This window comes from Typopeltis vanoorti, chromosome 7 (genome assembly GCF_054136105.1).
Source record: "Typopeltis vanoorti isolate ZY-2024b chromosome 7, IOZ_Tvanoo_1.0, whole genome shotgun sequence".
Classification (NCBI taxonomy): Eukaryota; Metazoa; Arthropoda; class Arachnida; order Uropygi; family Thelyphonidae; genus Typopeltis; species Typopeltis vanoorti.
Window position 1 is genome coordinate 33808006 of NC_143555.1, and position 20432 is coordinate 33828437.

Consider the following 20432-nt stretch of genomic DNA (forward strand, 5'->3'; position numbering starts at 1 on the left):
AGGAAGCTTGATTACAGCAAGCTGCAGCCTTTTCCCCATTGCTGACTAATGCAAGTCGGACAAGGCTACACATTAAATAACAGTAGTTCTCCAAACTGGGCCATCGGTAAAGCTTTCGCCGAAGTTGAGACAGCAAAGGATTCCTTTTGATGAAGGTCGAGCTAGCAACAGCAACCCATGAGATGAGTGAGTGTCCAGCAAAGAAAAGTGGCCATTTCGTAACGAACATGTGACTTCCATGTGCCGGCAATCTACCATACAGAAAGATATCCCCTCACAAAGGATGAACGAAAGAACTACGACATCTTCACATCAAGGTGGTAAAGTACTGAAAGTTTTTTTTTACCTATGCAATAATTAACTTTAGAGGAAAGAAGGAACAAGATTCTGATTAGGAAGAAAAGGAACTTTAAAGTAACTTTGTGCTCAGTGATTTGGTGACTGTGTTGGACTGGTATTCTGAGAACTTAAGATTGTGCAGTTACTAATTTAATGTAATGGGGTCAAAATGACAGAAAGTTTAGTTTAGTTTAGAAATTGATCTTATACTTTGTGCTATGTGTGAACCTAATTCACCCATAGAATGTGAACAGTATACTTGTGAGTTTGAATAATTCATATTTGCTTAACTAGCGAGTTAGTAATGATTTCAATGATTTGCCTTTGACATGTTAAACTTAATTGCAATCTCTTTAGCCATTTAATAAATATGTTTTTCTATGTAAGCCTGAGTTTTGTCTGAGCATGAAAATTATGGACCTATGCATAAGGGGAGTTAAGAGTAATTTGGCCATGACTGTATGCTGAGATGTCTAAAGCTACTTAATTCCTTTAACAAGGTTAGGTAACACTTAAATTCTGGGAAACTTTCTTAGGACAAGAAATTTCTGTCCTTAGGGTCTGACTGGCACAGCTGAAACAAACAAATATCGCCAGAGTCCGAAAAGGGGAAATGGGCCCCAGAGAATTAGTTTCGAGATATTCTTAGTAGGCACAAGAGAAATAATAGTAGTGAAAATATAGAAAAACAACACCATTACAATAGGAAATATCTGGGAGCAGTATTCTTCTTCTTTTCAGCCAGTTTCTGTCCACTGCTGGACGAAGGCCTCCTCCAGTTCTTTCCACCTTTCTCTGTTCTTGGCAATGGTTGACCAATTTTCCCCAACAAAATTTGACAATTCATTACTCCACCTTCTTTTAGAACGTCCTCAGCCTTGTTTCCCTTCTTTAGGAATCCAGTTCATTAATATGGTGGTCTATCGCTCATCTTCTCTTCTGGATAGATGTCCGGCCCATTTCCATTTTAGTCGCTTGTGGTGAAGAGCGATGTCAGTGATGCAAGCCTTGCTTCTTATCTTTTAATGTGATGCCCAGTATCAACTTCTCCATTTTGCTTTGAGTTGTTAATTTATTTGCCACATCTTTTTAGCGACCAAGTTTCACAGCCATATGAGATGACTGGAAGTATACACTGGTTAAATGTCTTCCTTTTTAAACAGAGTGGGACATCATTGTTTTGAAAAATGCTTTTCAAATTTTCTGAATGCATTCCAGGCAAGTTGAACTCTCCTATTTATTTGCTTTTGGAGTGAACAGTTTAGATCAATGAGATGACCTAAGTATGTATATGAAGAGACTCTTTCCAAGAAATTGTTTTCTATTATTATGTTTGTTTGGTGTTAAAATGATTAAACATGATTTTAGTTTTTTCTCTGTTTATCTTTAGACCGACTTTTCTGCTTTCATGATATAGGTCTTCTATCATTATATTAAGGTCTTCTGGAGTGTTTGCAAAAATTATGATATCATCTGCATATCTTAGGTGTATTAAGTTTCTGTTATTAATTTTTATACCAAAGTTTGACCATCTTATATTATTAAATATTTCTTGAAGGACTGCTGTAAAGAATTTGGGTGATAGTCTCCTTGTTGGACACCTTTTTCAATTGATATTTTATTGCTACTCATGTGAAGTTAGATTGTTGCTGTTGCAGTGAGGTATGTTGCCTGGAGGTCCATATATTCTCCAGGAACTCCCTGATTCTGGAGTGCTTTGATTATTGCATTAGTTTTGATGGAATCAAATGCTTTTTCATAATCAATGAAGACTAAACAGAGAGGCAATTGGTTTTCTTCTGCTTTTTCTATCATTTGTTTTACTGCATGAATATGATCAATTGTGTTTATGTGTTTAAGCCTTTATGGAATCCTGCTTGTTCTACTGGTTGATTTGAGTCTAGAAGAGTAGTTAATCTGTTTGTTATTACTTTTGTGAGAATTATTGTACAAATTAGAGAGACTACTAATTGGTCTATAGTTCTTTACTTCTTCTTTGTCCCCTTTTTTAAATAATAGTATCAGAGTAGCATTTTTCCAATTTTCTGGTATCTTCCCTTCTTCTAGAAGCAGTATTACATAATCAGAAATTTGGAAGTGGATGGCAAATAATCACAGACTTGTGGTATTTGAAAGGAGCAATAATGCATTGCATTCTTAGGAAAATAAGTAAGTGGGATAGTTAAAGGGATGAATAATGTTATTGAGAAGGAACTTCATAAAATGCAATTCCATTGCAAGCACCAAAAAAAAAAAAAAAAAAAGAACACTGACTATAAAATTAAGTATATTAAGTCAGAACACATTAACCGCACTCTCATTGATGAACTGTATATTCTTTGAATATGTATTTAACCAATAGCCAAAATATCCTGACCAGATTGCAGGGAAGAGATAGTACTGTGAGCAGCACAAGATAGTGAATTTGGCATACCAAAATTTCACTTCGTGAAATTGTCAACATTTCACAAAGGATAAAGTAATCAGTCACTGATTTTCTATGAAATCAGTTACTGATTCTATGAAGTTGCTGTGAAATGGCCACTGTGCTTACTAAACCAACTTCTGTGACTTTTGGCTTTGGGATTATTTCAAAACCATGCTGTATCGGAGCAAGTTCTTTGCCTGACAAATTTGAAAAACAAAATCTCACATGATGTGCAAAACCTTTCAACAAATTCATTGTGATGTTGTTTGGCAGTGTCAGTCTTGCACAAAGGCCAACAACTGAACTTCACCTCCATTGATCATTTGGGTCTCCTTGCAGCATGCCAGCTCTGTGATGTTTTTATATCACATTATTTTATAAAATGAGCAAAGTAAACATCATCAAATAACTTTGTTTGTTATTGACTCTGAATCATTTCACAATCATGTACCATCTGGTTCACATTAATGTAATTTTCTACTGCTCACAACACCATATTTCTCCTGTTGGTCATTTTTGAACTATGTTTTTAATTGTCAAAATCTCTAACCCATTTTGTTTGGACCTCTTCTTTGTGAATTCAATATAAGAAATGTAAGATAAACAATACAGAGGTTCATGTTTGATCTTATTTTAAACGTAGATAATTCCATTCACATTTTGACTCTGAATCATTTCACAATCACATACCATCTGGTTCACATTAATGTACTTTTCTACTGCTCACTACAGCATATTTCCCCTATTGGTCATTTTTGAGCTATTTTTTTTAATTGTCATAATCTCTTTACCATGATGTGGTTAAGTACTCGCCAAGTGAGAAGGTATTTCATGTATTGTTTCTCTCTACAGATTGCTCTGAATAGGAATACTTTAATTTGAAATTTCCAGTATTGCTTAAGTTAATTATTCATGTTTCTTTTTTTAATATTTTCCTTTTCTGTAATATAAAAGTAAAATTTAATTTAATTTTGTTGCTAAACCATAATTTGTGTTGATTCATAAACCAAAAAATTTTAGTATATAGATATGAATTACCCATATAAATAATAATAATAATAGTCGTCTAACAAAATTTGTATTATTATATTATTTACAATTATTAATTATGCTTTTTCTATGCATTTCATTTAATATCAAAAATTGACATGGTGATTTATCAGTTATTTTTATTTATCAGTTACTTTAGCTGCGGGAAAAAATTCGCTTTTGCTTTTCGTTCCCATGTAAATTGTAAATTCACTTGGTATACTCCTGATTAAACTGCTTCACATATTTTAATTGGCATATTAAAATAAAAAATTAGCAATATTTGACCTAGGTCAAATATTGCCAATTTTTTTTAATACAAAAATGTCAGGAAAAAATGTCACTTTTGCTTTTCTTGACAGGGCTGGAATTGGTTATTTTGGTGGAATTATTACAACTTCAGATGTTTTATAAAAGAACAAAAACATCAGAAAATTTGTTTCTCTCGCATTTGTAATTACTTGACTTGTGCATGTGCACGTTTCAGAAAAAAAAAAAAAATACATTTTAAAGTGGAATGTTTGTCAAGAAAGCATATTTATTTATTTTTATGGAGAACTTGAAGAGTGAACAGCAATTCTTTATTGCTTGTTATGATTTGGTGGTGGGGAGAGAGGAACATCAAGTGGATGAGAGGCTGTTTATAAAAAAAATTGCACAATCAAAGAAAGCCAGTTTTTTTATTTTATTTTTATTTTATTTTCAAAATAATTGAATCTGTTAAATAACCATGCATTCTCTTTTCTTCTAATTCACTTGAAGCAAGCACATTGGTTTGAAATTTTCACAGCAGGAAGAGCAATATTGGTTGTTCAAGTAATTTGTTTCTGTGATGTAAAAGTAATTAGGTAACAAAAAATACTTAAGATTTAGAATTTCCCATTTGAAAGAATGAAATAAACAGTAAAATTAAAGAAGATATTAGTTTACCATTACAAACACAATAATTATATCACACGTGACTAAAGATTTTATTTACAGCTGTTGTTATTCATTTTCTCTCTCTCTCTCTCTCACTCTGGCATTCATTAAGGCACCAGTATATCAAGAGTCTTCTAATTGCTATCACTATCTTTTGGGTGCTGATGGACACAATATATTCCTCCATCAATAATGTTATAGTTATTAATTCATTTTTTTTTTTTAACTGAAGAAACTAAATGAAATATCCAAGATTCTATTTCACTAGGAATGTGAAATAGTATTCGTCATCATCAAATTCCTCACATGTATCTTTAAGGGGTATACAGGATATGATAGTACTACATAAAAAATTTACATCATTACTAACTTCCTGTCTACAGTTTTCCTCCAAATCAAAATTTACATGTCAAGGCTCCAACATTGTCAGATGTTATATTTCTATCTTCTAAGGCACTTTTTACCTTATCAATCCACCTATATCTTGGTGTTCCTTTGGGTCTTTTTCGTGCCGACCTGGCAGAAAATACTTATTTTGCTAATCTTTCCTCTCCCATTCTGCTTAAGTGACCATACCACCTGAGATTAGCTCTGCTAATGCATTCCTGGATGCTGACAATATTAAGTTCTTTCCTAATATCCTTGTTTTTAATATGATATTGCCATTGATGCGATCTGTTCATACTCCTAATCTTTCTCAGGACTCTCATATCTGTAGTCTCTATGCTTTTGTTAAATGTTTTATTTTTAACCCAGCTCTCAGATCCATAAGTTAAAATTGGTTTGAACACTGTGTTGTATACAGCTAATTTAGTGTTTTGATTAATTTCTCTCTTATTCCATATAAATTTCTTCAGTTGATTTCCTACCATACCAGCTTTGTTGAATCTGTTGTCTATTTCCATATTTATTTACCATCTTCACTAAAAAATCATACTAAGTAGCTGAAATGTTCTACTTGTTCTAAAGGTTCTCCATTCATAATGCAGTTGATATTTTCAATGCTTCTGCCTATTTTTTTTTAATTTAAAAAAAATTTTTTTTATTACATGACATCTCCAGGGAGTCCAAAGACTCAGGGAGACCAAAGTCTTGTTATTACTGACCTTCATACCATATCTATTTCAACAGTTATTCAATTTAGTCAGGGAATCTTGCAGACTTGTAGCAGATTTATTTAGAAGTATAACATCATCCCCATAAAGCAAAGAGCTGACATTAACATCTCCAATTTTGATATGATATCAGGTTTAATACCACTTTCCTTCATAATGTGATCCATATAGATAATGAATAACAGAGGAGATAAAGCACATCCTTGTCTGACACCAGATTTAACATTAAACCACCTTCCTGTACTATCTTCAATTCTAACTGCAGACTTACAACTCAAATAAAGACTAAAGTATTGCTTGATATAATGTCCCATTGACACCATATAACTGTAGCATTTCAAATAGCTTCTCTCTTGACACCTTATCATATGCCTTTTCGAGATCTACAAAACTTAAATACAGATCTTTGTGATATTTCCATGATTTCTCAACTATCTGTCATAAAATGAAAATCTGATCCTGACAGCCTCTATTTTGCCTGAATCCAGCTTGTTCTTCTCCAAGCTTCCCTTCCACAATCCTTCTCAACGGTTTCTCATTTATACTGGCATAAATCTTACCAGGAACACTCAGAAGAGAAATACCTCTGTAATTCTCACAGTCAGTTTTATTTCCCTTTTTATATATGGTTACTATGAGAACTTTACTCCAATCATCTAGAATTTGTCCCTCTGTCCAGACCTTCAGAACTATACAGTGCAGCCACTGTAAGACTTTTATACCTCCATTGTTGAGCATTTCTGGTTGAATATCATCTACTCCAGCTTACTTTCCACATTTCAGGCTCTTGTTGGTTTTTTCTACTTGAAGTATGGATATATATTCCTGATTGCATGCCTGTTGAGTGTTTTTTACTGCTGTGTTCTCACTGATTGTTTCATTTAGCAATTTTTCAAAGTTTAATACTCCAAGTATATCTTTTTCTGTAGTTTTCATGTCACCTTTATCATCTCTAATTCCTTTTGCAGCACTCTTTCCTCCATTTCTGAGCTTCTTCAACAGTTTTCAGAATATGTTATATATTCAGAATTGTATTCATTAGGCCATGTAATCCTGCTTTATAATGCTTACATTGCTACAACTTAATGATCTCTTGAACCAAAAATCAATTTCCCAGTAGGATCATATACATTACAGACTATTATGTGATAATATAAATTAACCAGGAATTTTATTTCAAATACTTGGAGTTATGTATGTCAGTGTCTACCATTATTTATAACATTTGAAGCAAAGCAATTATGAAACCTAAGGAGAATTATTTTATTGCTTAGGATTAGACAAAGCAAAAATAGACTGAAAAAAATACAAAATAGTTATAATTTTTAAATGAAGTTATGCATTTTTCTTTAACAAAGGCATATAAATGCAGCAGTATCACTAACCATATGCACATCAGATTTTTTTATCTGATTCCCACTTGTGAGAGGCTTTCGGTAAACCTATAGCACATTTGCGCTGTTGTAGGCTAAGGATTTTTCCCTCCCCTATTTTTATCAATTTTATATATTTTTTGTAGGTTTTTTTATATTTATTTTATTTTATTTTTTACATACTCTGGAAACCCAGCTCTAGAACTACTCATGTACTCATATATTACTCAGAACATACAAGTACTTGTATGTTACTGGCAAAATCATATGACATCAAATGATTGAATCAGACAAGTCACTGATGCTGGCATTTTATCATAAATGCACGTGATACTATGGGATCTGCAACTCTCACATGGGAGAATTAATTATATATATATATATATATTCATCATTTTTTGACTGACTGAAACTGAGAAAATGGATAAGTTAATTTAATGGAGCACACATGTTTCATCAGAACGATTTCTTCAGGTGTGGTAACACTTAAAGCAAATTTAAAAAACCATAAAAACACTGTGCCATTATAATAACAGACTTGCAAACTGAAGTTAAGTTTGAATTGTCATTATAGTCCGTTCTATTGTTGTGCAAATGCGAGCGTATGAGTTCATGCGTATGCCAGTATCTAATGGCAGAACTATGCGAGTTGGGTAGACTATAACTGAGGTTGCTGTTGATGTGAGAAGGATCTAGGACAATTTCTTTGGATTCCACTATGCGCTGTTCCACTTCATCGTGATAAATATAAACGTTTGATGTTGCATTCCAATCTACTCCGTGTTGGCAGCCTTTATCGTTTGTGTTCACTGAAAATAAGACGTGACTTGAGAGTGTGCTTGCTCTGATTTTATTGTATGAAATGTCTCTCTGATGTTCCTCTAGCCATAGGAGGATTGACTTCTAAGTCTGACCATAGTATGGCCTCCCACAATCACATATTATTTTATGTACACCGAGGAATTGAAGATGGTTATGAGCTTGTTTTGGATGGCTTAAACTGACCTTAGTTTTGGAAGAGTTGAAAAACATGTTTTTATATTAAATTTTTTCAAAATTCTTTCTAGTTTCCGGGAGAGTGAGCTGATGTATGGTAAAGAAATATAACCCTGGGGTTGTTAGGGATCTCTGTGTTGTTTCGAGGGCACTGGTATAGTTGCCTCTTAATGTTTTTGGAAGAGTATCCATTATTTAAGAAAGTTCTTTCTAGATATTTCAGTTCATTTTTTAGTCCTCCTTCATCAGACAATACTGAGTGAGCACGGGGAGCTAATGTGGAAATGATACCTAACTTTTGTGCTAGTTATGATAGGATAGTTATGTGAGGATGCATGTAGGTATCTATCTCTGTGTGTGTGTGTGTGTGTGTGTGTGTGTGTGTGTGTGTGTGTGTGTGTGTGTGTGTGTGTGTGTGTGTGTTGATTTCCTGAAGATTGAGATCCTTAAAGAATCAGACATCTTAGTGAGCTTCATGTCTAGAAATGAAAGGGAACCATTTTCGTCAATCTCGACGGTAAATTTTATGTGTTGGTGGAAGTTGTTTAAATGATTTAGGAAGATGTGAAGATTCTCTACGCCATGCTCCCAAATAAGGAATATATCGTCCACATAGCCTTGGTTTCAAAATCCTCTAAGTAAATATTTGCGAGTACAGGGGATAAAGGATTATCCATAGCTAGTCCATGATTTTGTTTGTATATAGTATCTTGAAATTTGAAGTAACTGGACTTGATGCAATGTGTAAGCAAGGCTAACATTTTTTTGGATAACTTGTCCCTGAATAATGTTAGGACTTCATCTGTTGGAACATTAGGGAACAAAGAAGTTATGTCCAAGCTAGCCTTTAACAAAAAAATTAACAAAAAAATGTTAGCCTTGCTTACACATTACATCAAGTCCGGTTACTTCAAATTTCAAGATACTGTATACAAACAAAATCATGGACTGGCTATGGGTAATCCTTTATCCTCTGTACTCGCAAATATTTATTTAGAGGATTTTGAAACCAAGGCCATCTCTTCCTTTATTTTAACACCTAAAGTTTGGAAATGCTATGTAGATGATGTCTTCATTATTTGGAGCCATGAACATGATTCCCTTATGGTTTTCCTTGAACATCTCAATAGCCAACATCAAAGTATTAAGTTTGCTGCCGAGCTTGAAACGGATAATTCCCTGTGATGTCAAACCGACACGCTCTCCTCTGGTAAACTCAAAATATCGATGTATAGAAAGCCAACGCATACCAACAGATATCTGCATAGTCAGTCCCATCACTTCCCTCCTCATAAGCTTGGAATAATTTCCACCTTGGGACATAGAGCCCGTTCTCTTCTGGATGACCCAAATGAACTTCTTACAGAAATAAACCATCTTAAAACTTCTTTCAAAGTTAATGGATATTCCAAGAGAATCATTGAAAAATTCCTTCTTAATTCTCCTAGACATCACTCAGAAGAAACAAATAGATTCAAAGGCAATATTTCTATTCCTTACATAAGTACAGTTTCACATAAATTAGCAAAAGTTCTAAGAAAATACAATATCAGAACCTTGTTCACTCCACTTCCAAAGATCTGCTTCTTAATAAGCCACCCAAAACCTTGTCATCATCAACTCAAATACCCTGGTGTATATAAAATATTGTGTGATTGTGATATTCCTTATTTTGGGCAGACAGACAAATCTGTTGAATTGCATATGGAAGAACACATGAGGGACATTACTTACAAGAGACAGCAAAGCAGTGCATTATCAAGTCATATCCTTTTCTTGGCTAATCCTAATGATGAAAGCCAAAGTCACAAAGTCTGCTGGGAAAAATCTACTAACATCTTCCGTTGCAATGATGAACTAGGGAGAAAAATTGTGGAATCTAGGGAAATCATCGTTAATCCTGTTCATCTAAATAATAACTTGAGCTACAACCTCCCAGATAGTCATTCAGCTGTAATCATGTACTGGCGTTCACAAGATGCTGCTAGCACGTACTTTCCCAATAATACCACAAACGAAAGAAAAGTTTTAATTAACATTAAAACTTTAAATACAACCACATGTATTTAAAGTTTTAATGTTAATTAGAGACTCTCTATGATGTTCTTAGTTTATTTAAGCTTCAGTGTTTTAGTGTTTTTTCTTTTTTCTTTCTTTTATAATGTCACCTGATGAAAGCTGTTACAAGCCGAAACTAGTAGTGTTTTAATATTAAAACATTTTTACTTAAATCTCGGTTCTAGTCATTCAATTCTTTAAAAAAAAAAATATATATATATATATATATACACACACACACACACACACTCAGTGGACAAAACATAGGGGGATGTTGGAAGGGGAACTGCAATATACCCAACAGTATATTGCAATTCATAGCTTAAGTGTGGTGATCTTAGTGACTTTGATTGTGCACGTATCATCTAAGTGGTAAGACTCCTAGATTTCTTGAGCACAACCTTATCAAGAGTCTACCACAAGTATATCATCAATGAACATACCAGCACCCAGTGAACAAGTGGTGGCTGACCAAATGTCATTGATGACCAGGGGTCAATGACTGTCCAGGCTTGTACAGATCAGCCACAGGGCAATAGCAGCACAAATCTCATCCAGTTTCAATGTCGAAGGTCCAAGCAGCATTAGCGAGCAAATGGTGTACCCTGCATACCATGGATTACAGGAGCTGACACCCTAACCATGTACTACTGTTGACAGCTCATTGTTGGGCATTGCACCTTACCTGGTATCAGAACCATCAAAACTGGACCTCTGCAGGGTAGACCAGAGTCATGTCGTCTAATGAATCCCATTATCAGTGGGCTGACTGGAAGGTGTGGTGTTGACAGCACGAGACCATGGTCCCATTGTGCCAGGTCAGCTCTGTGAAGGTTTGGGGAGCCTTTCCACATTAGGTCCGTTAGTGTGTCTCGAGAGGTCCTTAATACTGCAAGTTACTAGAATGTGCTGATGATCACCTACACATGGCCTTTGTGCATTCTGTAGCTGATGGTCTGTTTCAGCAGGACAGTGTGCCACCGCACTGTGCTGCAACCACTCAGCTATGGCTTGAAGAACATTATTATTATTATTAAGAGATACGTCCAGGGAGTCAGGGACTGATCGAGCCACATACTATGCACCAGCTATCATACTTATTCTTGAATTCATTCACACTGCTTGCACTCACAACATCCAATGACAATCCATTCCAATCACATACCACCCTATGATCTGAGTTTGGGACCATCCAGTGGTCCCCAAGGTACCCAGATTTAAATCCGATCGAATCTCTTTGGGATGTCATAGAGTGAGACATCACTTCCATGATGACTTGATGTCTAAGGCGCAGTTGTGGACAATGCTGCAACAAACACAGCTGGAATTACTTCCAGAAACCCTCCACCATCTGGTGGGTTCAGAGATTATTTATTATTATCATCAACACCTGACCTCCATGGAGTCAGAGACTCATCATGGGAGGTACTCACTGTTGCATACAGTGCTCATCCAACCGCATCTTAAACTGATTCAGTGTGTCCACATCCACAACACACTCAGGCATTGCATTCTACTCACCAACCACCCCTCCATGCAAAGAACCTGCTTCTCACTCCTTTGCTCACGCCATCCTTATACAGTTTCCAGCAATGGCCTCTTGTTCTACTTCCCTCTCAAATTCTATGAAAAATCTCTTCCATGTCTACCTGATAACAACCCCTGACCAGTTTATATTTTTCAATCATATCCCTCCCCCCTTCCTCCTATTCATGAGGCTCTGCAACTTACATTCTCTCAATCTGTCCTCGTACTCCACATTCCAAAGACCACTAACTACCTTTGTGAATCTTCTCTGTACCCTTTCCAGCATATCCTCGTCACCATGAAAACCTGGTGACCAAATCTGTGCACATTAATCCGTATGAGGCCTGATCAAGGCCTTATACAATGGAATCAAACCTCTCTATTTCTTCATGTCAGGGTTCTCCACATCATTGCCATTATTCGATGTGATGTCTTCACAACTTGTACTCTTAAATGATCTTATTTGTGCTAAAGGAGAATGACACACTATCAAGCAGGTTTCTGTAATGTTTCATCCGTTGAGCATATATATGATATTAGCTGTATCTGATCAAAGCTTCATTAGGAGTAACAGCCAGTTTCATTAAGAGTAATAGCTAGTTTATGCACATGGCTGCAGAAAAAGAAAAATCAGAATGAGCTATTATCACTTCTTAGTTGACTGATAAGTATATAGAATAACTAATATCACAACTTTTACAGTATTGACACTAAATTTGAATTTTTTGTCAAAAGTTCAAGAATAGATTTTCAAAATGTTGACTGAAATAAGATTTATCAATTAATTCAGATGGCATATTAAAAAACAGGTTGTGTTGCCTAGACATGCACACAGAAAGTCAGTTTTTAACGATGAAAAGGTAAAAGTGTTACAGGTGCAGTGAACTTGGGCACACTTCTAGGCTATACACTTTCAATTAGCTAGCTATTCTGTTCACATAAATGTTTAAGTAGAAATCAGATTATAAAATGTTCTCCACTAATATCATATGATCACAAACACAGTCAGTTAGGCAGTATAAGAATTTCAGAATGAGAAAGGATTTAACCATGTTCAGTGATATACGTTCATACTTCTTTTTCTTGTAATTAAGGATTCTGTGAAACATGATATAGTTTATTTATACAAGAAAATAAAGGGAGTGCTTAAGGATCAAAGCTGTGTAACTGGGAGGAACCAACCTTCATTTAGCCTTTTAAGGAACCAACTAGGACTTCTGACCTAATGTCCAATCCTCACCTTCTCGTGGTTCACCCTCTTGGTACCTATTTGGATACTGAACAAATCAGGATGGGCTAGCAATTTAGGATTTAGCCAATCAAACTGTATTCTTATTGGCTTAAACCACAATGTAAAACGATGGTACAACATGACAAAATTTCATGCCGGCTGGGTCATTGCCCAGTTAAACAAGATCCCCCATTGTTTTCATCAGAGAACCAGAAACAGCAAAAAGTCAGCTACTCAGACAAATCTCAGAACATTTTCCAACTCAGCATCAACAGAGGTCAAAATTGATACTATCAATGTAAGAAGCATCAATGGAAAAGGAATGGAACTAGCAGAAGAATTGGATAAGTAACAGATTGACATAATAGGCGTGAATGAAACAATGAAGACAAAAACAGGCGAGATCTTTCAAAGTAATAAATACAAAATGTTATATTCTGCAATAATATTGAATGCTAAATATGACGATAATCTTCTTGAATGGTGAAGGCAATATCAAGTAGAGTGATGTGGGCATCAGAATGGGATGTGCTTGTGGTCCACAGAAGGTTCTACAAAGGAAGAAATGGAGGAATTTTATGAGGCATTAAAGAAGGCAGCTGACTGAATGAAAGAGGAAAGGTTTCCTTATTGGAAATCTAAACATTAGACTAGGAAATGAATACCAGACATAGAAATGTTTTGAAAAAATTTGGAGAAAAGTGCAAAGCTAATAATAATGGTAAATCGCTGCTGGATTTCTGTTCAGTACATGAATTAGTTATTACTAACAGCTGCTCCAACATAAAAATGTGCACAGATTCACATGAAGAGAAGATTCAAGAAATAAGAAAAGTCTGATTGATTATTTTATAGTTGATAGCAATGTTTTCTCACTGTGTCAAGACACAAGAGTATACAGAGCATTTGAAATAAGAAGTGATCTCTACATAGTTTTGAGCAGGATAAATTGAATTTCATGTTGAAAAGAAGAGTGTGTAAGAAAGTTTTAAAATGAATCAAGTTTGAGCAGCTTTCAGAGGTGAACTGTAGACTGAAATACACAAACATCATTGAAGAAAAAATAAGAGTTTGAAAACAAAAACCAAATCTTGGAGACTCGATGGCAAATCTTGAAGAAAACATTGATTCAGCCAGAAAGGCATGTGGCAAGGTTGTCTGTAAGGTTTAAAAAAATCAGAACTCCATGGTGGACTCAGGAAGTTAAAGAGGCAGTGAAGAAAAAGAATATTGAAAGTTCCTGGCAAGTAAGTCAGCTTGTGCTCTTAGAGTCTATTATATAGTGAAACCTGTGGAGTATTCATAACTATAAATTCACATGTATGCCACAGTAATTAAGTTTTTAATAACATGTAAATATTTCGTCTTAGGTATCTTAAGACATCATCAGCACGGTTATTAAACAATACTAGGAATTATGTTAAAAAAAATTAAATTAAAATATATCTGTTAAATTTATTTCATACAATTGAGGATATAATTTCCCAGACTTTTGGGATAGTGAGACAGTCACTACAGTTAAGATTGGGTCTGTGATGTAAGGCTTCAGCACTTTCTTTATACAAACGTTCATGTTTATATAAGGATCTATGCAACAGCTTGGTGCTTTGCCATTGGATCCTGGCCTTGCACAATATGGAGTCAGCAATATAATTTAAGGATTTCACAAAAGAAAACAACAGCCGTGGCATTTAAAATTCTGTCACAAAGATATAGATGGGGGGAAAAAAATTTCAGAAAAATATGTAGAACAATTAAAAGGGCACCCTCACGAAATAGCAATATCATTGATATTATATTTTCGCATTTATTTCTATTAAAGACTCCCCTAATTGTTTCCTGGCTTCATGCGATTCCTAAAATTAAACACAACATACTAATACGTCATGAATAGGACACTTTTTGATGTGTAAACATTGCATCATGTTCCTGTTAATAGTCCAGGTATGCAGTCACAAATACAGACATCTTTGAGCCATTTAAACAGATGTGCAGATTGTGCAGCATGCCAAATTCTTAGTGTTCCAGTGGTTTTAAACATCCCAGAAGGCAGGCAAGACAATAGCACCCAGAAGTCATTAGTGACTGTGATTAATTGTGTGAAACAATCCAATTGAACGTTGTCATGAGATGCTGTTTTTGTTTTCTGATGTTTCATCTGTTTTACGTACATGATGTGTGAACCGATGTGTCTATGATACTGATATAGACAAGTTTTTAATATATATTTATAATTTCTATAAATAATTCATAACTTTTTTTTTGCCCATATTTACAATGGGAAACTGTGTTGATGATGTATTGAATGCCTAATTTTCTGCCAGAGCTTTGGCAGATTGTATGATTATTATTAGTGGAATAAGTTTGGAACCTGTGTATAATAAGTAAGTAAAATGACTTTCAGCCTCTTGTTTTTTTGGCTCATTCTGGAAAAATAATAATTTCCAAAATGATTACTTTTTCCGATTTCTGTGCATATTATATGGCTGTATTTAAAATTAATGCTCATTTTAACCAACATTAAATATAGTGACGCTACAGTGAACACTAAATATACCGTATTAAATATCCTTCCACTTAGACAACTATATATTTACAGGATGTTACTTTTCCTAAAGACTGATATGTAAGACCTGTATAAGTATTAGAAAAGATACTTACTTCTGCAGAAAAGTGGGAGTAAAATATTTTATTACTAAAGCGCAAAAAAAAAGAAATAATACATAAACACTATCTTCAATGGCTTACCACTCTTAATATGAAAGGAAAACAACATGAACACATACAGAAATCTGATTAGACAGTACCTAAAGTTTTATAAGAATATTGAAAACTTGTTTAGAATAACTGTATAAAAAGCAATTAACCAATTTATACCAAGAGAAATTAACCAATGCAAAATATTCAAGTAATTACTGAACTGCATTGTTCTTATTCCATGTGTACATATGAGTAGTATATATGTGTGTGTATAGACACACATGCATGCGTGCACATTATTCTTTAAATACATTGTCAATATTTTGTGTACTATTTATGCTGTGTAATTGTTACACTTCTTGTAACCCAGATGAACTCATGCTCTTGGGTTATACATAGGATGTCACTGTTTTACAATTTTATCATTTTGAAAGAAAATTTAAACGAATGAGTTGTAATGATATGATAACTCAATAAATGATTCTAAATTTAACAACAAAAAAAAAAAAAAAAACATAAAAATTCAACTTATTCATGTCTCACTTTATTATTTGTTAATGATAATCTAATCTCACCATGAAGCGTAAACCCTTTGTGCATCCTCGCATAAACAGCATGCTTGAAGCATAGCTATTGTTCATTTGACCTTTCTGCTTTTCATATTTAAAATTATATTAATTGATAAAATAAAGTATTCAAGATTAATCTACAATTAATTGCATTAGACCAATTAAGATGACCATTGATGCTCTATGCTCTCTTAAAACTTCCATACATCAATAAAAATGCAGTCATTTTGATGTGAATTTTGTAGTGCTGACTGTATAACCCACATGACAGCACACCTAATCTAAATGGGCATGCAACGCCACTGATATATATATATACAGGGTGTTCGGGATAAATTTGACAGTTTCGTAAGGAAAAAGAAAATCTTCTTTGTATCTATTAAATACAGGCAGAGTTAATTACAATACTATCAACAAGATTTACTCAAAATAACCACCATTAGCATCGATCACAGCTTCAATTCTGCTTCGGAACCTCGAACAAGCTGATGCTACAGTCTCCCTGGGAAGGGCCGCAAAAACTGTTTTAATTTTATCCATTAACTGGGCTTTTGTATTACTGGAAGTGCGATTGGTGTCTTTTTCAACTGCGCCCCATACAAAATAATCCATGGGGTTAAGGTCTGGGGAGTTTGGAGGCCAAACATTTGGACTGGTGAAGTCGTAGAAATTTTCAGACAACCATTTTTGACTTTTCCCAGAGGTGTGGCAAGGGGCCGAATCCTGCTGCCATACATACGGCCTACCATTGGCTACCCTTGTTATCCAGGGCTTGACTACAGTTAGCAACTCCACGAACAAAGCCCGAATTCCAATGCCAGGGTTCTTCAACACCTGTTCCTGCAGATTTGCGAGGAATTCTGCTGTACGAACGCAATCAGATCGTCTGCTAGGGATCTTTCTTCTTGCTACATCCTCGTAGTCACCATTGCAAGTCTCTAGTTCATGCCTGATTGTTTTTACTGTATTCAGGGAGCATTGGGCAGCAGTCGTAATATCTTTATTTTGATGGCGGGCACGAATCATCATGATACAAGTTATTCTCTTCCATGATTCAGGTGGGTTCCAGCTATCCATCCTTTCTGACATCTTGTATATGAATGAAGAAGGGTCCAAACTTTTAAATGAAGAGAAGTGTGTGTTAATACATGTAACTTACGGAAAAATATAATTAATTATAAATATGTCAAATTTATCCCGAACACCCTGTATATATATATATATATATATATATATATATGAGCATTTATATAGGATGGAAAAATATTTACCAAAATAAGTGGATGAATATAGACCAAAGAAAATGTGGGAAAAAAATACCAGCTGTAAGATGGAAATACCAACAAAGCTGGAACAGCAAATGCCTAATCCTTGGCAAAAAGAAGATATTTTCTTTTCCTTTATTTTATATAGCAGTTGCACTCAACATGATAGCTACATTTTCCAGTCAGATATACAAACTATATTGACCAAGTTTTTTCATTTAGCTGGTTCTTGAAGATGTTTCTCACTCACATTTATGTCACTCAGTAGACATAAATACAGTACAATGCATCTGTAATTTCAACACATTAAGTAAGTATACGTTACAATTTCTGTTCTTACACCATTTTCTAAAATGGTGTAAGAACAGAAGTACATAAGACACCATCAATGATTTTCATACTAAGAATGTTTTGATTTCAATATTATACAAATTTGTTAAGGTGAAAATGAAAATTAATTTAAAAACCTAGTTTCTTCTCAATTTGCCACATTGTAGATAATGTATTTGCATTTTTATCTATTTTTTGTTGAATAAATATATATGAAAAATTATTTACAATTTTGAAGCCAAACTTAAGTAAGCTATATTTGATGGGCCTCAAATTAGAAGCAGTTTCAAAAAAAAAAAAAAATCATCAAAACAGAACTGAAAACCTGGAAGCCATTAAGAAATATGATTGAATGGTTTTGTGGCAAAGGTAAAAGTTATTAAAAATTAGGTGATTTGAAATGTCACAACGTGGAATCCAGGATATCACTTCCTTATTCTTGCCTTGAACTTCCTGAAACTCTTGGTGCAGTGAGAAGTGTGAATAGTTCCTCCAGGACATCATGGTAAGTAAACAACAGGAAGACTAATCAGTTTCTTCAAGGAGTGATGAATGGAAAGGTACTTGCTTATAAGAGGAAAGAAAGTACATATAAACACTTTTCAGTGTGTGTATTTTTAATGATTTGCTATTTTCTTCATTTCTCAGAATATGTTTTTACTTCTAATTATCAGTTATGTTTTTGTGATACCATTCAACACACTTAGTTGTTGTGATGGATGTCATTTAGCCTATGTTTAGGACTTGTAACAAAGAATCCTGATGCCAGTTAAAATCTACTGTAACATACATACTCAACTTGCTTCAATTCCTAGTTTCAAAATCTTTTTAATCCTCTTTTATGACTGACACATACATCATAAGAAGAAACAGATAATTTCTGTACCAAGATAAAGCAAGAAGTGCTGGTATTTTTGTAGAATAGTATAATCCAGGGAATTTTATTTCAGAGAAATAAATGTTTTATTTATTTTTATTTTTTTCACTATAGGGTGCTTCAGAAAAGGATATTGTTCACTCAGGGCTAGATTATACAATGGAGAGATCCGCACGTGTAAGTTCTTTATTTTGAAATTATAAATGCATTTTATAGTTAAAATACAACTACATAATTGAAATTCCATATCAGAATTGCCGAGTTCAACTAGCTGCTTGGTATACAGATAGTCTTCTACAGTTTGATATGTGTATGTTGTAATAAAGTTAAATACTTGGTTAACTGTAAACTAATATAAATCTCTTCATTTTAGTTATTGTAAAAAAACGATTACAGTTGTTTATGTAATCTTTAAAACATTTCACCTAAATTAATAACATTGCCAATTTAATGATTTCCTTGTTTTTGTGCTCTTGAAGTCAGTTCATTCAGTCTGATTGATATTTGGTAGTATGAAAGCGAAAGCAAGCTTTTGCATTTTCTGATGTTAGTCTTTTGCACTTTTGGATTGAAAGTGTTTCTTCATTAAAGAAAACTTGTTCATAGTAGTAAGTTGTTCCAAATGCAGACAGAGTGAAAATTAATTCAACTTTCTTACTGAAAATTTGAATGAAAGCTGATAGTATGTGAACAGAAATGAAAGTATTGATCACTAGATTTGGAGACCTCATTTCAGAAAAGTTGTCTATCTGCATAGCTTGAAATCTATTCGCTTAATTTGAAGAGGCATAATTCCAAGAAACTGAACACACTGCAATTCTAGTTTATCTTCAGTTGATTTTGCATCAGATAAACTCTTCTTTCAAGAAAGAAATAATTGCAGAAATATTACATTACAAATTTTGTGTTCTCTGCATCCGTGAATAGTATTTTGTGATTCAAAAAGTAACATAGCATGCCTGAAGTTAATTTTTTCCAAACGGCTGTAATAATTTTGAAAATTATATCTACTGTTCATATAAATTTAATACCCTCCACCTTTCATCCTGAAGAATAACAAAGCTTTATTTTCGACATATTCAACAATAGCTTTATATAATTCAACAATTCAACAGCTTTATATAACTTTAACATTTGCTGTCAGAAATGTGAATGTTAGGGTCACTGTTTCTTTATCAAATAACAAAGTTTGTCAATTTCATAGAGAAAAAATTTAATTTCAAATATTACAAAGTCCCTAAATTTTGATTCCATTTCTTTTAAGAGCTTCAAATCATTCAGGATCTTGCCTCCAGTTTTATTGATTTTTTTAAAAATTAAATTAAATTTATTATTATTATTTTACAGTCAGTATTTCATCATTAAGAGCATTTGAAGAAATTTTGAAACATTAGCTTTGTTGATGAATTATGCAATGAAATGTTAGAACAGATATGCTTAATTCCTTGTGTAAAAGTTTGATGAAACCAATATTTTTATTTCCAAAAGGGAGGGGTGTCTGAAAAGTTCTGAAAAACACCTAGAACAAAAAGGATATTAAATTTGTATTTTTAATAATTTGTTCTTTTTTTTCTTGTGTTTATAATAATAAGAATTATAATTATTATTATTATTATATGTCCTTAAAGTACAAGCCATTAGGAAAAGAAAACCAGGACGTCCTCTTAAACGATG

The 20432-nt window shown here is 33.8% G+C and overlaps 1 protein-coding gene across 1 annotated transcript in view; it reads left to right on the forward strand.

The window, feature by feature from the left end:
- Positions 1–20432, forward strand: part of LOC150104573 (glutamate dehydrogenase, mitochondrial-like) — a 326505-nt gene that overhangs the window by 264776 nt on the left and 41297 nt on the right. The window contains exon 10 of the mRNA XM_090395204.1: positions 18873–18935. Coding sequence (XP_090251330.1) covers positions 18873–18935 — 63 coding nt within the window. The remainder of the gene's footprint in view (positions 1–18872; positions 18936–20432) is intronic.